The 19,150-nt window shown below is 39.4% G+C and overlaps 3 protein-coding genes and 1 non-coding gene across 7 annotated transcripts in view; 3 read left to right on the forward strand and 1 right to left on the reverse strand.

The window, feature by feature from the left end:
* The window catches only part of LOC145492699 (uncharacterized), a 33,786-nt gene extending 29,380 nt beyond the window's left edge, over positions 1–4,406 (forward strand). For 2 of the 3 annotated variants that reach the window (XM_081472103.1, XM_081472113.1), the window contains exon 8: positions 978–4,405. In XM_081472103.1, the coding sequence (XP_081328229.1) occupies positions 978–1,027 (50 nt within the window). In that variant the 3' untranslated portion in view covers positions 1,028–4,405. Of the gene's footprint in view, positions 1–977 lie in introns of all 3 variants that reach the window. The other variant, XM_081472108.1, reaches the window with a different exon arrangement.
* On the forward strand, positions 1,398–1,470 carry Trnat-ggu (transfer RNA threonine (anticodon GGU)). Its single transcript has one exon. It is a non-coding gene; the product is annotated as a tRNA-Thr (tRNA).
* A 1,838-nt stretch (positions 4,407–6,244) lies between the features above and the next one.
* Positions 6,245–16,096, reverse strand: LOC145492779 (transcription initiation factor IIB-like). Its single transcript, XM_081472167.1, has 10 exons — positions 16,078–16,096; positions 15,847–15,951; positions 11,752–11,833; positions 10,623–10,724; positions 10,288–10,374; positions 9,285–9,414; positions 8,795–8,904; positions 8,516–8,610; positions 7,997–8,073; positions 6,245–7,108 (listed from the first exon to the last, which is right to left on the reverse strand). The coding sequence occupies exons 1-10, from the start codon at positions 16,086–16,088 to the stop codon at positions 6,975–6,977; spliced, it is 933 nt and encodes a 310-aa protein (XP_081328293.1). The 5' UTR covers positions 16,089–16,096; the 3' UTR covers positions 6,245–6,974.
* LOC145492798 (protein C10-like) lies at positions 11,829–18,718 on the forward strand. 2 transcript variants are annotated; one of them, XM_081472189.1, is made up of 3 exons: positions 11,829–15,826; positions 17,412–17,591; positions 18,174–18,718. In XM_081472189.1, exons 2-3 carry the CDS (start codon positions 17,417–17,419, stop codon positions 18,311–18,313), a joined length of 315 nt encoding a protein of 104 aa, XP_081328315.1. In that variant the 5' UTR covers positions 11,829–15,826; positions 17,412–17,416; the 3' UTR covers positions 18,314–18,718. The 2 variants fall into 2 exon arrangements, with proteins under 2 accessions (XP_081328315.1, XP_081328308.1); XM_081472182.1 differs by lacking the exon at positions 11,829–15,826 and adding an exon at positions 16,208–16,286.
* The last annotated feature ends 432 nt before the right edge of the window (positions 18,719–19,150 follow it).

Consider the following 19,150-nt stretch of genomic DNA (forward strand, 5'->3'; position numbering starts at 1 on the left):
TTATGACCTCTAAAACAACGATTCGAGGAACGTTTTGAGTCAGTGTCGTTTAGAATTGTGTCATTTTCTATAAATTATACATTACATTGTTCCATGTGCCCGAGACTTTCTACCTATTAAGATTTTTTTCAATTATTGCTTTGATGACGTTTGCTGCCAGCTAACGCAAAATGTAGTGTGAACTGATGACATGGCGCCCGTGATTAGGCAAGAATGGGGTACGATTGGCCCATCATATCTCTTAAGCGAGCATTGTAACCTACCCTTTTTGTTGTATTTTTCGACACAGTGCTTGGTAGGGAACATTCAGGGAAAGTTAAAAAAAAATTGTTTGGCAAATTTTGTTTCCGAGGAATCACCTTATGTCAAAGAATAATTACTAATAAGACCCAATAGCCCATTCGGCTTCGCCTCATGGGCTATTGACTCGTGACCCTTGAGGGCGAAGGGTCTAGTTGTTTTAGTATCACCCAACTAGTCGGACAGAAAAGGTAATAATAAAGTTAGCAAATGCAAGTTGAAGAAATATATATTTTGCAATAAAACGAAAAACAAGCGTCACGCTCGATTGCGCCAATTTTGATACTCAAGGGCTATTATTCATAGTCCTCTAATAGCGTAGCCAATTAAAATGCACGATTTGCATTAGTCCACTAGTTGGGTGATGCTAAAACAATTAGACCCTTCGCCCGCAAGAGCACGGGTCAATAGCCCATGAGGCGAAGCCGAATGGGCTATTGACCCGTAACCCGCAAGGGCTACGGGTCTAATTGTTAAATAGGCAAATTTAACTATTTCTTGTCAAATCGCCAATTCCGGTACTCGCTAAATTTACAAATTGCTTTTAAAATTTTTAATTTCAAGACCTTAAATGTCACAGAATTTCCAAATTAAATTTTCGGTAAAAACAGGAGCAAAAAATATAAATCACTTAAGCTAGTATCCGTTATATGAACTGAGTTTCTTTTCTTTTTCAGCCAAGGACATCGAAGACATAGCACCTCGGGTCCCTCCACGATGTAAGTAAGGGACTTAGTGGGCTTTTATATTTGACAAATGCGAATAGAAGTTCGTTTAGTGTCCCATTTTCATGGCCATTAGCGTCCAGTCTTGGAGACCGTGCAGATTGTTTCCCCGACAGACCACAACTGTCAACTGAATTAGTAATCTCTCAAAGAGATTAGGTAGAAAAGGTAGATTAAAGAGTATTGAACAAAATAGTTGGAATCCATGGTAGTAGATGTCCAACAGTAGCAATTAAATGAAATAATGAAAGATGCGAATGCAGCCATAACACTACTGGAAAAATGACCTGAAAAAATTTCAGGCTCTGAACAGCCGAGTATTACGTCCACTGAACATATAGGGCCGAACTCACACACGACCGCTCTCATGTGGCTTTGATAGCTCAGCTGGTAGAGCATTGCACCGGTAATGCAAAGGTCGTGGGTTCGAATCCCGTTCAGAGCCTGAAATTTTTTCAGGTCATTTTTCCAGTAGTGGTATGGCTGCATTCGCATCTTTCATTATTTCAAAATAGTTGGAAAGTGATATATTTGCATTGAATTGTTTTGATTTCACCTATTGTTCACCCTGCTACGCCAATTTAATTTCAAACTTCCAATGCCAATCGAAAAGCAAATTCGGTTATATCTGACACTTTTGTAACAAGCCTTCTTTTTGTAGTGCGTTGGAACTTATGTTAAGTTTTATAGACCTGAGTAACGCCGGCAGTTACTGCAGGACACAAGGGGGGTTTGAAGGGACCAGTATCGTGATGTCAAAAAAGCAGGATAAAATAGTTAAAGCTCAATTTTTTGAAGAGCCAGAATGACTTCACTCTCCTCTCAGTGAAGCTATTAGATCGTCAGGAATACAGTCGAAAACCATGAGAATGGACGTATTGGCCCATTTGGTCATGTGATTCTTTAGTGATTATGCACTGCAACCAAGCCATTCTAGGTAGAATATCCGCTCGAGCGTGGTTTAAGAGAGAGATTGTTAAGAATAGACCAATTTTGGAGTCGCCACGAAGCTCTTCGGAACGTCTCACAGGATTGGCTCAGAAAATGATATACAAACGACAGTAACAATGGACCTTAGCCCTAAAACAATAGCGCTTCGTGCTAACAAGATCCACTGAAATTAGAGGTTCTAGAGAACTTCATGACAACAGCAATTTTTTAGTCTAAAACGACAGACCTCAGCACGATCCCGGGGAATAACTACAGAGGTTTGGGGTTTATTCCCCAGAGCCTCTTGCTGAGGTCTATCGTGTTAGGCTGAATTTTGATATATCGAAGTTGGTCTATTGAGCTGTTGTAATATATCAGTTGTTTTCTTGTAAACAGCGGAACTGTTTCTCACGACTAATATCCAGTCAGTTTCTTTAACTCTCTAATTCCCCCACCTCATATATGCGTCTAACAACTATCATTTGGTATCCCCAATTTTTCTCAGTTTTTTGGTATAATTAGTGGAACCCGGTGTTTAACGACGGAATCACACTTAGTTATAACGTACTGTTTCTGTAGAGATCTCTTTTTCCAGAGGATGGAATTATTCATCATATCAAGTGTTGTATATCTAGTTATTAGTATTTTATACGAAATTTACTACATGAGAATCTCAAGTACCCATAGTGTAGATCATAGTTAATAGAGGGAAACAGTTATGAAGTCCGTCAAACATCAAAGAAGCAAACAAAGATGCCAAGATTTTTTGTTGGAAGGTCTACGACCATACAGTCTTTTGTTTTGCGTTCATACATATGCACGATTGCGTAACCGAAACGTTTCTATTGGTTAGTTCCTCAGTCAGAAGTGGACAATAATTATGTTCTGTGCACGGTCAAGACCAAAAAAACGAACAGAAACGGACAACAAGGAACTTGTTCGGGTTTCATAACCATTCCCATCTATTAAGTATGTGTAGTTAGTTTATATAGTGTAGTGTAGATTCTTCTTCTCTGCACAAAGTGCATTTCTTTATAAAACTCCAAAAATTTAACAGTATTTTGCTATAAATTATGGTAACACAGTCGAACCTACGGTTGCGACCCCCGGGTTGCGACCACCTCTCGTAAGCGACCCGGCACCTCTCCTCAGTGACCACTTTTCCAAAACACCAAAAGTTTCCAAGTCAAATCACCATATTTGGAACCTCTTCTAGGCGGTAAGGGACGACCTCTCGAAAGCGACCGCGACCACTTTTAGAGCTAAAAGATTGAATTTTTCTTTCGTGTTGAACCTACCGTAAGCGACCACTTGACAGGTAATAGAGCGTAAATTGGATACACATTCCTGGGTAGTACAAGAGACGGAAATTTCTTAATGAGAGGTAACGGATTTTGTCTCAAAATGACTTTTCACATGAATAAAACATATAAAACATGGGCTCTGCAGTTACCATATGCTAATAAGGCAAAATTTTTGACCTAACATAGTCTAAGCTCTCGTAAGCGACCACCTTCCGTAAGCGACCACTTAGCCGGCCTGACATTTTGGGTGGTCGCTTACGGGAGGTTCGAATGTACTCGTCAAAGGCAAGGTATCGAGCGATCAGGTACAATTTCCCGCGGTCTTGTTTACTCTTCACTTGAGTCAGGTGTATACATGATAATTTTATGAGACACATATTCAGTTCGCTTAGGATCCTTCACGTCAAGGATGTGATGAGAATTGCACCCGGATCTTAGAATACCTTAGATCTTAGCTTGACATTTTAGAATGCTTTGCAAGATCTTTGAGAATCCCGGAGGTCCGTTGCAAGAATGCAAATTAGTTACAAAATTTTAAAATAGTGTTCTTGAAAACAGTGTTTTTTTTAGATACTCGACAGAGGCATCGTCAGCGCCCATTTGAAGAGTTTTGCTTGCATTGAGTTGTTTTCTGGTGACGAAATTGATTTTTTTTTGTTACTGTGTACATGATCTTCAGTTACTGATTACGCACGGATATATTTTGATCGGTCCATCGTGGAACATCATGTCTCTCACTTGACATTTGTAGTTATTATTATGCATTTAGATGGCCTTTCAGTTGCTAACAAACGCATTGCTTGAAGAGGTTCTGATGTTTTTTAAGTTATCTCGATTATTTTTTTTTACGTCAAAATGGGCGTTGTCTCTTGCTTACAGTTTCGTAGAACTGTAGTCGTGATTTTACTGTGTGCGAATTGATTTTTTGTAACACTTTAAATGAGTAAATGAAATCTTTAGACGAAGGTAAATTTTGATAAGGTGATTTGAGGAAGAAACAAGGACTGGGAAAAAAAAGAAGAAAGAGAATGACAAAGAGTTCAATAAAGTGTTACCAATAAATGACGTAGTCTATTTGTTGAGCAAGTAGAGTTCCTCCGCTCGCTGAGCTATTCCCTCTGAACAGCGCTCACACAATATTTCGGGAATTATACGTTTACATATATGCCTTGAAACACTCTCACCCAGGATTGAGTCAGCAAGTCTGATTGACCTGGTAGATCTCATCAGCAATATTACAAATTTTAAAAGGAAGGTTTTTGTTTAAAAGATCAGCAAATTTAATTCAAATCTTTCTTCTCTTGTTTACCATGAAAAGCTGCAGTTCCGAGGGTCTCCAGCCAGAATACAACTTAGCACGTGATACGAATTGTGTAGCTTGCAATTAGTGGTTTCTGGCAGGCGGGTGGGGTAGTACACGGGGTGCATTTCAGTGCACAGTTCGCACAGATCCTAAAGGCCTGCCCAAAAAGACTCGCATTTTGTTACTCAAGGTCGAACATCTGCGATAGCAGTTGGTTAAAGTGAAGGGCACTAGTCAATCTTTAATGAATTTAACACTACTCAGTGGTAGTTAAAACAATCGGCAATAGCAGCGATAATTTTAACCATTTTTCATTGGCAAACATAGAACCAACCGCATTCAGTTTCCGGGCCAGGAATCAGCTAAGGAAACCCGAGCCATGAATTCTCTATTCCCATTTTAAAGAGGTTTATAGAAGGAGCATCACAAATGCGACAATAGACAGCGTGTTGTTTGAGCTCGGTGTATACTTTTCGAATCTTACCTTCCAATAAACAAGATCATTCACGTGAAGGGAGGCAAAGCAGAGAGGGCCTGGGATCGAGGTCGGGGAAATCGTTTAAGAGATCCTCATTTCAGAGCGGAAAAACGTAATAAGCATGCGCGAGTTTTGGCTCCGCGTCAGGCTCCGACTTCGAAAAACTGGCGGGAATTTCGTCGATCGTCAAAGCAAAATAAGTTCTGAACTTTATATGCTTTCCCAATTTTCCCGGTAAGCAGCAACACTTTAACGTCACTAATTTAAAGCTGAGGTATTGTTTTCGTGGAGAATCAAATGTTTTTTGGACAAAATAAACCTAAAGGTTTCTGAACTTTTTATTTTCTCGCGGTACACAAAAATCTTCGGTGCGAAGACATATTTTTGCCACAAACACTCTTTGCATATTTACCCATATAAGCAAACCACTGAATATTTAAGCGAGAGAGCCTCTCCGCAGGGAGGGGATGCCTTGCTTTGTTAACAGTGAAATGCCGAAAAAAATTCATGCTTGCCCAAGTACAAATGTATCAAGCGAACGACATCCTTGCGTACCTTATTACCAGTGCCCCGTTCTTTCCACCACTACAGCCTGCATTTTTACCAGACTGAGGTTAGGGATGCGCAGAAAGCTGCGCAGAGCGTTTTTCCGCTCTGAAGATCGTCATCACTTGTCCCCGTTATAGACTGCGAGCAGTCACGCTCACAGTCACGCTCGCTCGCTCTTGTTTTGCTTTCTTACCCACGGATTTTCGAGGAAAAGAGAGACCGCTCGCAGTCCATCCCCGTTACCGAGATGGCGATTTTCTCAAGTGGTCTTGTGTATACATCCTTAAAAAAGAATGATATTTTTGTTAATAATCTCGTAATTGTCTACTAGCGTCTAGTTCTCCCAAATGCGCCGTATACATTAATTCTATAGCCTGCAGCGCCGGGCCCATTTGGAGGTTAGATATTTAACGTTGTTGTTTGCGGTGTGTGTCATGTCCAGAGACAATTGCTCGGCTTATCAGAAATGTCTGTTTGGCGACGTTCTAGTTGCCGCTGTGGAAGTCCTCTTGGTTACACTTTTCGATTCTTTTGTTTTATGCCTCTTCTACACGCAATAACTTGTTACGGTCGTCAGACGTTTAATAAGACTTGTCTAAATACATCTTCCTGAGTAAATACGGCTGTTCACCATCATCAAACTTCGCTGCAACTGTACAATAAACCAGTATAATTTATTTTAATACAATTAAAAATGATTTTTATAAAGGAATCGCTGATTTGGTTGTATTTGCTGGTGTTTGTTAATGACACTTCTTGCATTTCACTGCAAGGTTTAAATACAAGGGATCCGCAATTTTCAACTTTATACAGGTTTGCTATTTTTAACAAAGGTAACGACATTGGATAACAACCGGTTTCGCTAACTGTCGAGCTCGCTACATGTTTGCTAACCACAACTTCCAGTTCGCTACGTTACTACCGATAAACTGAAACTTCGCGAAAAATATAGAGAACTTAGACTTCACATACATATAGATTATTGATTATTCCTCGTTCTTTCATCCACCGCCGAGCCAAAGTAGCGAACTCGGTCTGTGGGCAGCGAACATGTAGCGAACTCGACAGGTAGCGAAACCGACGTAAACTCGACATCGTGAGCCATGTTTCCAACTCTACCGACGATACATTGGTCAGTAGCGTTTGGTTTGCACTGAACTGACAGGTTAAGGGCAGGCCAAACCCGACACTGTCAGAATCCACGCATTTAAATGGCCTGTAGAATTAAGTGAACCCAGAACTCACCAAGTTTGAAAGAAATGTTGAGACGATAGACTGAAAAACAGACAAAATGATCACGTTTTACGTGCCACAAGTAATCGAAGAATATTTCTTGCCAATAAATATAAATATCTAAACTGAGAAAAAGCAGAAGAGAACACAGTTCAAAGATTTGGAAGCTTATCCACGGGTGTGGTAAATTTGAAGTCGCTTGGAAAGAGTTCTGCTGCTCGTAGAAATATAAGTCTGTAGGATTGACGAATTGTAACATCTGCTACACCAGCTATGTCGCCGATTTCTATAAAAAGAAAAAACAGTGTATTGATTTTTATGACAGGCACAACACTATAACTGATCTGGGATAAAAAGGTCTACTTTAAGACCGAGTACTTGAACTGATTGTAGAATTTTTAAGCTGTTTCTCTCAAATTCTCCACGAACAGAAGGGAATATATTTATTTCACACCCTCCTAGAATGCTGGCAGTCTATTTTTCTCTCAAAATTCAGCAGGGAGACGCAGCGAGACGCTTTAGCCTAAAGGGGAATGGGTCGAAGCATGGGCATTCCTTACTCGGCCATACCGCCCTTTTGCGCTTCCGATGGCCAAACACTCGTCCAACTCTAAGTGACTCTAAGAGAAAAAAAACAGCTGCCAGCAGTCCACACCCTCCAGCTCCACTGAACCAGAAACAAACTAACAGCGTCGATACCCGTTGCTGCGCCTTTCAATAGCATGCGGACTCTAAGATTCAAAGCTCAACTGACAAATGCGTTTTTCAGTACCGTCAATCAAATCTTCGGCGGCTCCTCCCAGCTTTCGACTACTGCCGAGCGCGCGGTAATCAAATCGTTAAGCAAAGTTCAGACAGCGAAACAGTGCTCGGCAGTAGTCGGAAGCTGAGAGGAGCCGCCGAACAATTGATTCACGGTAGCGTAAAACGCATTTGTCGGTTGAGCTTTGAATTTTGGAGTCCGCATGTCACTGGAAAGCGCAGTAATGCATTAAACTTGTATGTGGAGGGAGAGAGGTAATGAATGTAACACACCCCTCGATTATTACCAGTGAATACTGAAACGATTTGACACACAAGTAAAATTTTTGATTCAGTGAGTGATCGAGACAACACTGATCATACAGTAATACAGTATTTCAAAGTCACGAGGGAAAAAATCTTTCATTTGAACCTTTTTGCGATCTTTTTTCGTCTGATGCTTGAGAAGCCATGTAAATTGCAGCGGCAGCAACTGAAATAGGACTTCGACTAAAGGAAAGAAACAGGAAATACAGACACATCAGGGAGGAAAGCACATGTATGATACCCTTTACTCAGTAGGATTAAAACGGCAAAAGTTGGTGATTAAAGAACGTAACTGAAAAAATGGTGCTGAGTTGTGTTAACTAAATAATGAAACAATCTCTGTACAAAACCAGACTGGGATAATTATGGAATAGCTACTGGTCAGCTCGTGCGAGAATGCGAGAATCAATTTTGATCTCAGTCTCTTTAAATTTTGTTGAGAGTTATTTTTAACTTTTATAGCGTCGTATTAGAAGCAAACAATAAGACTGTTCACAGCTCTCTATTTTCTCATATTTTTATGTGATCGTTGGATGTGCGAATAGAATCGTGACGCCAGCTCTTTTGTATTTCACAACCGAAACTGCAACTTATTTGACAAAAGAACGTCCAACACAACACTTACCCCGGTACTAAATCCAAATCAACTGCTTTACGGGCGATGTGTGTAGCAGCCTTCTGTACATCCGGCGGAAGACCAAGATTGGAACAGAACCTCGACTAAAACCAAAAAATAATTCAACGACTCCAAAAATTGGATATCACAAAGGTCATGCACTATTTGGTTGACTAGTTGGTTTTGTTGAAGATATCATTTATACATAATGTTTTAATCGACTAAGAATTTTTCTCTCAAACTGATTGGCCTCATAGGTTATGTGGTACAACACTCTTATTGACTTACCATAAAATCCGCTGTCGTTATAAGATCCACACTTGTTTCAAGCGCCTTCAATATTAGTTTGAAACACCGACCAATTTCTTTTTTGGAGATTTTACTGATAGCGCAAATTTCTGTTAACAAAAGACAAACAGAGGTGAATCCGAGATCTCCGAGATTTTTTAGCTTTATGCTATATAGAGAGATTTAAATTGAGGCGAAATTCGTTACTGTTACCAACTTTTAATATTCTGCTTCGATATAAGGCTTAATAACTATCGACAAGTTTGAGAACAATCAGTTTCCTTTCAAATTTCGATGCAATGTGAAAAAGGGGGCGTAACAACAACAACAACAACAACAACAACAAAACTGTGAACACCTTCTCTGGCTACATACTTTGAAACACCTTACTTTTAAATGTCTGTCTCTAGTCTTCAAAGGGTAAAATAGAATGAATTTTAGCCAGAGAATGTGTTCACAGTATTATTTTTAGTGCATGATTTGATGTTACCTTTAAATGTTCTTGGTACTCCCTCTTGTCTGCAGGCAATGTACAAACATGCAGACGCAATAGCATCATTGCTCCGACCTTTTAAACTCTTTTGTTCATGAACTTGTTTAAAAAGCTGATTCGCACGGTCCTGAGGATAAACCAACCACAAATACGAATTACAAATACAAATTCTTAATTAGTTCACTTGTACTGCCAGTAACAAAAACATAAAAATCTCTTGCCACTGAGAAAACCGGAGACAACGATTTTATTCAGTCAACAAGAATAATCTAATATAAACTTGTCTACTAAATTCTTTGCTGCAGTGAACATTTGCCGTCAGGCACATGGAGAGCACAAGGGTAATGTACAAATAGGGTCTCAAGCAGGGGTGTAGTGCACAATTTTCCTGGAGCATGCATTCCAGAGAAAGTTAATTGAGTGGATGAGCCACTTATGGGGTTTAGGGTCATGTATTTTTAGGGACTTGAAAATGCCATTTCCGCTGTCTTTCAAGGAACAACTTCCCTAAATCAAAACATGGGGATTGCATTATTAAGGATGCTTTTTGCCAATAAATATACAAAAATATCTATTTTGTCTGGATTCAGAGGAAGGTATGCAAGTGTTTACATGTGTATATGGTTGAAATTCCCATGTCAAAGGGTGTTGGGGATACTTTGACTCCAGGGAAAAAATAGACTTATAAAATTTAATGTTTGATTGTTATACCACTGAGGATTCCTGTGGAGAGCTTGGGCTCTCCAGTTTAAAGCAAATTGTCTCATTGCCAACAAATCCCTCTTTTGGTTATATTCTCTTGAATAATCAGTTGCTACATCAACTACTCCTGGCCCTATACCCACTTAGGGTTATGGTCAAAATCTTAAAAATCTTACATCAACTACTACTCTGCAATAAACCAAGAGTTAAATGTGACACTTAGCGTGCCGTGTCATGGTACGGTGTCATCACCATTATGTAGGAAATCCTGTGGAGGGTCACAAATAACAAAGCTTACCACTATCTTCCTGGGAAGATTTATTCTATCAGCCATGATACCAATCTCTCTAAAAGCATTCATGAGACTTCTGTCTGAACCAGTTAACTAAATGAACAAGATACAAATAATTATTAAAAACATGTAGACTGTTATAGAAAAATCATTTAATATAATAATCTGCAAAATGATAAAACAATATTATTAATTTTTTTAAGTGTTGAAGTACTGTGTGCAGCAGACAGTTGAGTAAGTATTAGGTTTGTATAAAATCTCCATCTTGATGGCACATAAAAAACTATGCTATCTCTTTTATGGAAACATTACAAACATGTGTTTCAGCAATAATAACTAACCCCGCCTCGATTGTGGTATTTGGAGTAGCCGTCTGTTTCACTGTTTCCCTGTGGCACCCTCTCAATGATTGTGGAGAGGTCTCCTCCACCCAACAATGGATTCTGCAAACAAACATTTACAGTCCATCAGCCTCAAAGCTCTCCTAAATGTCTTCTTACATTCCTGTGTAATAATCCCTTTGGAAACAATTCTAACTTCTTTCTTACATGTCAACTTGGATGTGAATTAAATAACATAGTTGCTAGTAAGAAGAATAGAAGGTTAAGTCTGTTGCTAACCAGATGGGTTGTTACTGCTAGTGCTTCACACTGACTGCCACCACATCAAAACAGTAACAGTTGTCAAGTAAAACAGTTGTCACTGGATCAAAACTTACGTCCCATTCACACAAACTAAACTAGTTTAACTAAATCAGGTTTTGGGTGTTCCAATTTGTTGATTATGCTTCCCAGTCATCTTGAGAAGACAAATTTGAAACCACCCTGCTACGATAACTTAATTTCCAAGTTTTACGTTGTTTAGCTGTGGGGTGGGCATGATGTGAGCAACTAATTTTTAACCTTGATTAGTTAAAATGCTTTTAAACAGGGCTCAGAAAATGGGTAAGGCTGACTTCAATAGCTAGCAAACGTTTTCATTTGCAAAAAGTGCTTTCCTAGCCCAGTGGGCTAGCTATAAATGCCCAATTCTTTGATTGACTGGCAAGATCTGCATTGAAATGTTTAGAAGAGATATTTCTTATGCAAATAATTACAAGTAAAGTCAAGCTCAGGACCATCTATTACCAGTGACTTGTGCCACAGAGGAGTCAAAAAGAATGTTTTCAAAGGTGGTGATTACGTGATTTCAAAGAAAATATTTGCAAGGCGTTCTATGTGGATGGCAGCAGTCTGGTAACAACTTTTGTTGAGTTAGACATGCACAAGTCGAACTTGGAGGCATGAAGTCCAATGTTATGAATGCATTCATAACACCTTCATTTCTTCCCCAGCTGATCTCCTTCCTTAACAATTCTCACATTGAAAGTTGATTTTTGTAGTATCTAGTTGATACTTTCTTTACTCTCATGGATGTATCGTGGGGAGAAATCAGATTTTGCTGACTTTTGTTGTTAGCCTTCCGTCCTACCTGGGCTGCTCCAACACGAGATGGATCACTAGTGGACTTCTCATTACTAAAGGTACGCCATTCTGAGCCAACATCAACAACCCTGGATAAATTAAAGGAGCAAATAAAGCTAAATTGTTGGCTTACAGGAGGGGACCTTCCTATAAGTGCCCCTTTCTAATAAGCACTCCCCCTTAAATTCTTTTTTTTTAAGGTTACTTCCCACCTTCAGAGGCCAAGAAAATCGTTTTTTCTTTTATTTGACAAAATTTAAGTTCGTCATTTTATCTAGTGTTTCCAGAGGAAAAACATTAAAAATCTCAAAAAGCGGCCGAGTTATTTAGTAAAAACGTATTTTCAAATAAAGTTAATAAACTAGGAAGGTGTCATAATCTTGTCAACGGGTGAGAACCCTGGGGAAATTTTCGTGGCAAACGCTCATCGCTCGTATTTCATGTCATGTGCATATTTTTATTTACAACACGCATTTGACAAAAATTCCCCCAAGAAAGCTCTTTACGCTAACTCCTATTGAAAAACCAAAAGCAGAAAAAAGTCCTTGGGTAAAGAAAACGAAAAAAAACCGGCCCAAAGAAGAAAGAAAAAGCTCCATATTATCAAGGAAAGAAAAAAAAAACCTTGCCAGGAGCGACAAAGGCTCTTTGTTTGGCCAAACGCCTTCGACAATCTCGGCATCTGCTGAAGATCTGGAGCGTTAAAAGATTCTTGGAACAAGTAGCTTAAAAATCAAAGTCAACGTCAGTGCAGGCTGCGAACAAGATTCTTCGTCAGAATCTGGCGGAAGCGATGAAGAAAATGAAACCTACCCAAGGGAACTCATTTCAGCAATAAAGGTATTTCTTAAGCTGTCCTTCGATTCCTTAACGTCTTGTTTTTCAGCAGCACATTTTCCACCTTAAACATTGTTGGTGCGGGTTTTGCCCTTGCCTTTGGCGTCTTTGTCCATTATATTACGTCGCTGTCCTAAATTGAACTCCACTGAGCGAGATAAAAAAAACATGTTGCAATGCGATGCTTTTCCTGGGAAATCTTGATCTATTGTCAGAGACACTAGGAGGTCCTGTTGGTCCATTGGTTTGCGGTTTCATTAGGCGTGATAATCTCCGGGCATGACGCGAGTTGTTTATGAACCTTTACAAGCTAAAATCTCGCATTTAATTTTTGGCCAAATACATCCACTTTGAGCGAATTTATAGGGTATGCAGATTTGACGGATTTTCGTGAAATTTCGCCAGAATGTTCCAGAGATAATGACAAACCAAAGTGTGTCGGGAAATTTTGATATTTAACACATTTTCCCCGTGGCATCCACTTACGCAACATGTCTCGCATATTTTTAGCTACTCCAACTTTAGATGTGGATATCTAGACAACCAATCAGAATATCGAAAAAGCCCAACACACTTTTGTTGATTGATGCCTTGTGAATAAGACTGTGCAGCCATTTTGCTCATACTGCGGAATCCGATAGCCGATAAATTCAATAGAAGAAGCCTTGGTCATTTCACGCCTTACCGCCTCCTGACACTTCCTAAAAGAATGCACTGCTGAAATTGTATTTTTTTCGTAAAGTACATTTACTAAGCTTTCTTATGATATATAGTTTGTTGGGGTTTTATTGAAACTGGTGCGCATACGATTTATTTCCCGAAGGGCACCCACGAAGGTGGGAAGTAACCTTAAATAAATACCCCTATAGAGGCCATGTTTGTGCGCTTAGTTACCTGGCCTATGAATGCAAGCGAGGCTGGCGGTGACCTTGCTTTGATACAGACCTCTCTGCTTTTCAATGCTCAGGGTGAACACTCACTGATTGTTCTATATTATTTAATGATTGTGTAGATAACTAGTTACCAAGCAGTGACAAGAAAAGTAAACAAACGACCAGTCATGAAAATGACGCTTTGCTTTTTCCTGTAAGAATTTGCTGATTGTTCTTCATTTGTACTTAAGACACACTGCACGTGTAGGTAACTTTGACTTTCTTTAATTTGCTACAAGATTCTTATTCACTTGTTCTTAGATAGGTCCAGATAATATTTCCATGAAACAAGTTATGAAAGCTTTTTAAATGTTCTGTTAAAGAAAGAAGATAATGAATATGGCCAAGAATAATCCACAATTTGGATGATGATCACAGAATACACTAAGCAAGCTATAAAACGACATGTTACAGCATGTCGAGGAAAAGGTTGTTGTTATTCATCGTGGTAGATGCAATAATAAAGTGTATTATCGTTTGTCTCATGATGTAGTCACTTGAGATGTAGATCGCGACGTTTCGACTGCTTACTGCTAGTCTTCTTCTGGCGATAAGGTCGACTGATTGCACAGTATCATTTATATCACAAAGGTTGGCTGTGATTGGTGCATTTTGATCCTCCTATTGTTCCATTGTTCCGGCGAGTAGCTGTTCCCTCAGTGGTCCGCTGTTGTACCGTTCTCCTGTTGTTGTGTTTCTTGATCGTGGGTATCCATGCTTCATGAATTTCAATTCTGCTATCCCTGTTGATGTTGTTAGGGTGAAGTCTTATGTGAATAGCTTCCTTGACCCTACGTGTGTACCAGTGAGGATCTCGATCAATAAACTTGACCTCATTCCAGATAGGATAGTGGCCGGTCTCATGGGTGTGTTCAGAAACGGCGGAGGTCTGAGTATGGGCGAGTCTTATGTCCAAGGAGTTTCGGAGTCTCTCCACCGCTGCCTAGAACAACAAGGCATTTGCACTGTCTTTAAGTCCGACACGACACCTCAGTCACACTTAGTGTGACCAAAGGACACCGTCAACCCGGCTAAACAAGATGGTGTTGTCTACAGGATTCCCATGAGTGCGGCAAAGTCTACATCGGGGAAACAGGGAGATCTATGCAGGAGAGGATCAAAGAACACGACAGGGATATACGACTTGCCCGTACCCAGACCTCCGCCGTTTCTGAACACACCCACGAGACCGGCCACTATCCTATCTGGAATGAGGTCAAGTTTATTGATCGAGATCCTCACTGGTACACACGTAGGGTCAAGGAAGCTATTCACATAAGACTTCACCCTAACAACACCAACAGGGATAGCAGAATTGAAATTCCTGAAGCATGGATACCCACAATCAAGAAACACAACAACAGGAGAACGGTACAACAGTGGACCACTGAGGGAACAGCTACTTGCCGGAACAATGGAACAATAGGAGGATCGAAATGCACCAATCACAGCCGACCTTTGTGATATAAATGATACCGTGCAATCAGTCGACCTTATCGCCAGAAGAAGACTAGCAGTAAGCAGTCGAAACGTCGCGATCTACATCTCAAGTGACTACATCGTGAGACAAACGATAATACACTTTATTATGTTACAGCATGTTATCACTTATTAGATGAAAAAAAAAGCAGTGGAAGATGACTGCAGAAAAGAGATTGCGTGACACTCGGTAAGTTGAAAATGACATGTTATCATGCATTTGACAAAAATCAGTCTTTATTCTCAGTCTGTGTTTTGTACCCAGTCTGCAGTCTGCATTTTGTACTAACCGACTGTAAAATGGTCTATTGGAAGAGCAGAACTTATCCAAGGATAAACCTTTCATATCCATTGCAGCTTCTTGTTCCTCATTATATAGGTGTTTTGTTTTCAAATGTCAGTAAGTGAAAGAGCAGAACTTATCCAAGCATCAACCTTTAATGTAATTATCCACTGCAGCTTTTAGTTCCTTGTTATGTAAAAAGATGACGTCAGCACACCAATATGCAGTCATGAATCAGTGACCCACACGCTGGGAACTGACTGGTAGTTCTAGTTCTCACCGGTGTTAACGTGTTTGCGTTTCACGTTATAACCAACAGCTTGGCAAAATTTTATCTTCGCCAAAGAAAAAAAATCAGATACATATGGAAAGGAAAAAGAGCACTGAACACGGAAGAAGCCAAATTCAAAAGTGATTCTATCTTGGAAAATATGTTTCGGTGCTCGTGGAAGTGGTTTTAAAATTAATTCATCTCAAGCTGTTTGAGACACAACAACAGCAGCCAAGGAACTCACCGGTTTCTTATGAAATCAGAGAAGTATATTCTAGAGGTAAATACTCAGGATCTTACCTATCTCCGACAACAAGACCACATTCTGAGCAAATCATATCTCCCGCACGATAGTCTTCGATCAACGGAGATTCGGGATGATGCGAACATTTTATCGTCTGCGAACTGAAATACAAGGCGAGGAAACGAGGAAATGAGTTGGACCAGCTCTACAGAATATCAGATCACATTAGGGTCAAATAAATCAGCAGAAATGACTGTAAACATTAACGGAAAACAGATTGTACTGACCCACTCGCCATAACGCACTCGTGTCAAACACAGTTTGGTAGAAACTGCTGAGGTGCCGCTCTTTATAGCTTCCAGACCGGAAGTGACGTAAGGGGGGAAGAGGTTGGGCATTTGGGACTTTCTGTGTTTACGACGGCCTTTGGAAGTTTCGTTTCATTTTGTGATGGCTCAAAATCGGTTGTCGAATGTAACGGTGGAACAAGTGAAAGGTGGGATGACCGAGTTCCCTTGTTTGCGATCTAATCAGTGAAATTTTTCATTGCTAATTGCATACAGAATTTTCTAATGGCTTCTAATTTTCCCTGCTTTACTTGACGACCGGAAAACACTCTGAGATTGTTTAAGCATTTAAGTTGCAATCGGAATGAAAAATCTGTTGAATCTGTCCTGTCCAAAGGATCCAGCTCTAAATAGAACTACACGAGACGCGAACAGCTGAACCTCTCAGAAATGCGCGTCATCTACGCATCTTCTGTGGAATACGAAAGAACAATGTTATTATTCAGGGTTATTATGCTAGGCTAGAGTACTCCAGGAATTCAGGGAATTGATGCCAGTAACACAGTATTATTACCCTATTACGTAGGAGTCTAAGGGAAGTTAATACTGTTTTTAATGGAGAATCAAGGTTTTGATCACAATCTTGCCGTGGGAGTAGCTTCTTGAGTTGAGAGAGGGGAGGGAGAGGGTCGAGGACTTGAATTTTCCCATGAAAACCAACCTTTTTCATAGAAGGGTGGGGAATGTTTTGCATATCAGTGGCTATGAATTCTAAACCTTCTTTCTTAAGGGCTAGAAATGACAGAAATATGGCCTGTTATAAAAACATTTTTAACCTCTTATATTTGACAAGAGGCCAGGCTGCTTAATTAATAGGGGTTAGCCGCCTAGTAGACTGATTTGTCAGAAATTAGCATGAGGCTTTGTAGAAATGATTATTTATTCAAATACAAACATTTTGCAAGTCCACGTTCTTTTTGAGGGGGGGGGGAAGGGACTTTGAATTTGATAACTGGGTACTTAACACTTAACAGGGGGTCGCCACTATGAGATTTGATTGGGCTTTTGAACAAATCCCCCAGGGTCCCCAAGGATCATACCCTGTGGGGGGAAGCTGCTGATTGATGCGTAATCTTCATCCTAGACAGTCAGTTAACATTTAAAATTTATAACCCTTTTTTGGAAACATGTTGAATTTATTCTGTTATATTAATCACTAAACAACAAAATTAAAATCCTTGCGTGGACTTATTTACTGTGAGATAAAATTATAACAAAATATACCCTGGCACCACTCTCCAAATCTATCACTGAATTGTTTTTATGTTTAACAGCTGCCATGAGAGACATTTTGCAAACCTTTGAGAAGCCAGAAAACAAGGCTAAAATACGGGAAATTGAACAGGATGCAGGAAATGACTTGGTAAAGCTTCTTCAAGATCGACTGCCATTTGCTGCCGAGATTCAGCAAGAGGTGATAAAAAGTCATGGCTTTTCAGATGATGGGGATCAAGGTAACTTGAACCGTCTGTTCTCTAACAGCTGTGTCATTTAGAACAATAATTATTCTACAAATGGCTTAAACAGTTCAGTATGAGTTAATGGTGAATTTTGTCTGATACTGACTGAGCCTCAAAGTTACTGAACATGCCATAAAGTGATTACTCTACTGTGGTTTTGCTGTTCTTTGATTGGATAATAATAATCTGAGGCTTTATGAATGCTTCAACAAAGAAATTAGTCAATTTCAAAAATGGCACTTGTTTCCTCCACTATGAAGAGACGTTTTGGAGATCATCCATCAAGTCTTTTATCCCCTACCCTTGTTCACATGTTTTAGATTGTAATGCATCCCTCATTTCCTGATGGGGTCACATCATTTGTTGATCACTGTTTTGAAAAAGTGGTTACTTTTAAGAGATGGTCACACAGGGATGCACCTTGCAAGCAGTTGGTTTCTCCTACGCTGAACATTCAGCGTAGGATAAACCAACTGCTTCCAGGGTAACAGGGATGTTTGAGTGAAGTTAAATAATATTAGGTAATACTGTGTTGTGGAAATGTAAAAGTGACTGAGTAATTTCATTGTTTAACAGGTTCCCTTACATTCACACATGCCATCAAGTTATTCGAAAAAGATGATGAAGAAATTGCTAAAATGGCCACAGATCTGAAGACAAGATTCATTCCACTTCTACCAAGTCCACCTCTCTTTGTTCCAAGGGATGTCACATGATCAAAATTGCCCCAAATTTTGATTTTGCAATTTAAATTGCATCATCACTCAAATATGTTTCTGAACAGATATGAAATGTATATTACCTTTTGAAACGTCATGGACAGGACCATGATGTCTTTATTTACAAAGACAGGAAAGACTCTACACATTCTTTCATAATTTAATATGTTCTCGATGTTGTAAATACATTGTAGGGGGTGGGGTGGTCATTATGGGGAGATAGGGTGTAATATGACACCTTTATAAGGGAGGCAAGGATGCCATAAGTAGTTATGGATGAGAACTGTGCAAGAGTTTTCTTTAACTTTCAGCAAGTGTGAGTCAAATTAAAGGAAATCTCTCAATGACTCTCTTGAGCAAATTTGATGTTAATGAAAGTTTCATGCCGAAAAGGAGTGACGTTTTGATTGGCTCAGGTTCAACAAAGGATTTGTTACTGAGATGATCAGGTTGTTTACTCTTGTATCCCATCTCTTGAATTTGTTATAAGTAAACTGAAGATGAAAGGTTAAAAGGAAACTCAGTTAAATAGAAGTTTGCTGCTGGTCAAGATTTTATTGCAGTCTGTAGGTAATTTTTAAAATCTCATCAAGATACATATATTTGGTAATAAAAAATACCCAGAAAAGGGGTAAGAGTATTATAAGTAAAGATATTTGAAAATTCTGTAGTATCATTTAAACTGATCCCAATCGACTTACTTGATGCAAGTGTCACAAGTAAACTATTTAAAGATTATTTCTTATACTTTATAAATTTTGATATTTCATACGAAATACATGTAACACCAGAGAGTTGAGGTTGCATATCGATCAGCGTTGATTTCATTTTTAT

Source organism: Orbicella franksi, chromosome 1 (assembly GCF_964199315.1).
Source record: "Orbicella franksi chromosome 1, jaOrbFran1.1, whole genome shotgun sequence".
NCBI lineage: Eukaryota > Metazoa > Cnidaria > Anthozoa > Scleractinia > Merulinidae > Orbicella > Orbicella franksi.

What these genes read in the sequence shown, in the direction of transcription:
- LOC145492779 (XM_081472167.1), bottom strand. An exon ending in ATCTTCCCAGGAAGATAGTG is followed by an intron (nt 9,415 to 10,287) that starts GTAAGCTTTGTT and finishes GTTTATCCTCAG; the next exon opens with GACCGTGCGAATCAGCTTTT. An exon ending in CGAAAAAAGATCGCAAAAAG is followed by an intron (nt 7,109 to 7,996) that starts GTTCAAATGAAA and finishes TTCTTTTTATAG; the next exon opens with AAATCGGCGACATAGCTGGT.
- LOC145492798 (XM_081472182.1), top strand. Translation starts at nt 16,241, where the DNA reads ATGGCTCAAAATCGGTTGTCGAATGTAACGGTGGAACAAGTGAAAG. An exon ending in AACGGTGGAACAAGTGAAAG is followed by an intron (nt 16,287 to 17,411) that starts GTGGGATGACCG and finishes TATGTTTAACAG; the next exon opens with CTGCCATGAGAGACATTTTG. An exon ending in TTCAGATGATGGGGATCAAG is followed by an intron (nt 17,592 to 18,173) that starts GTAACTTGAACC and finishes ATTGTTTAACAG; the next exon opens with GTTCCCTTACATTCACACAT.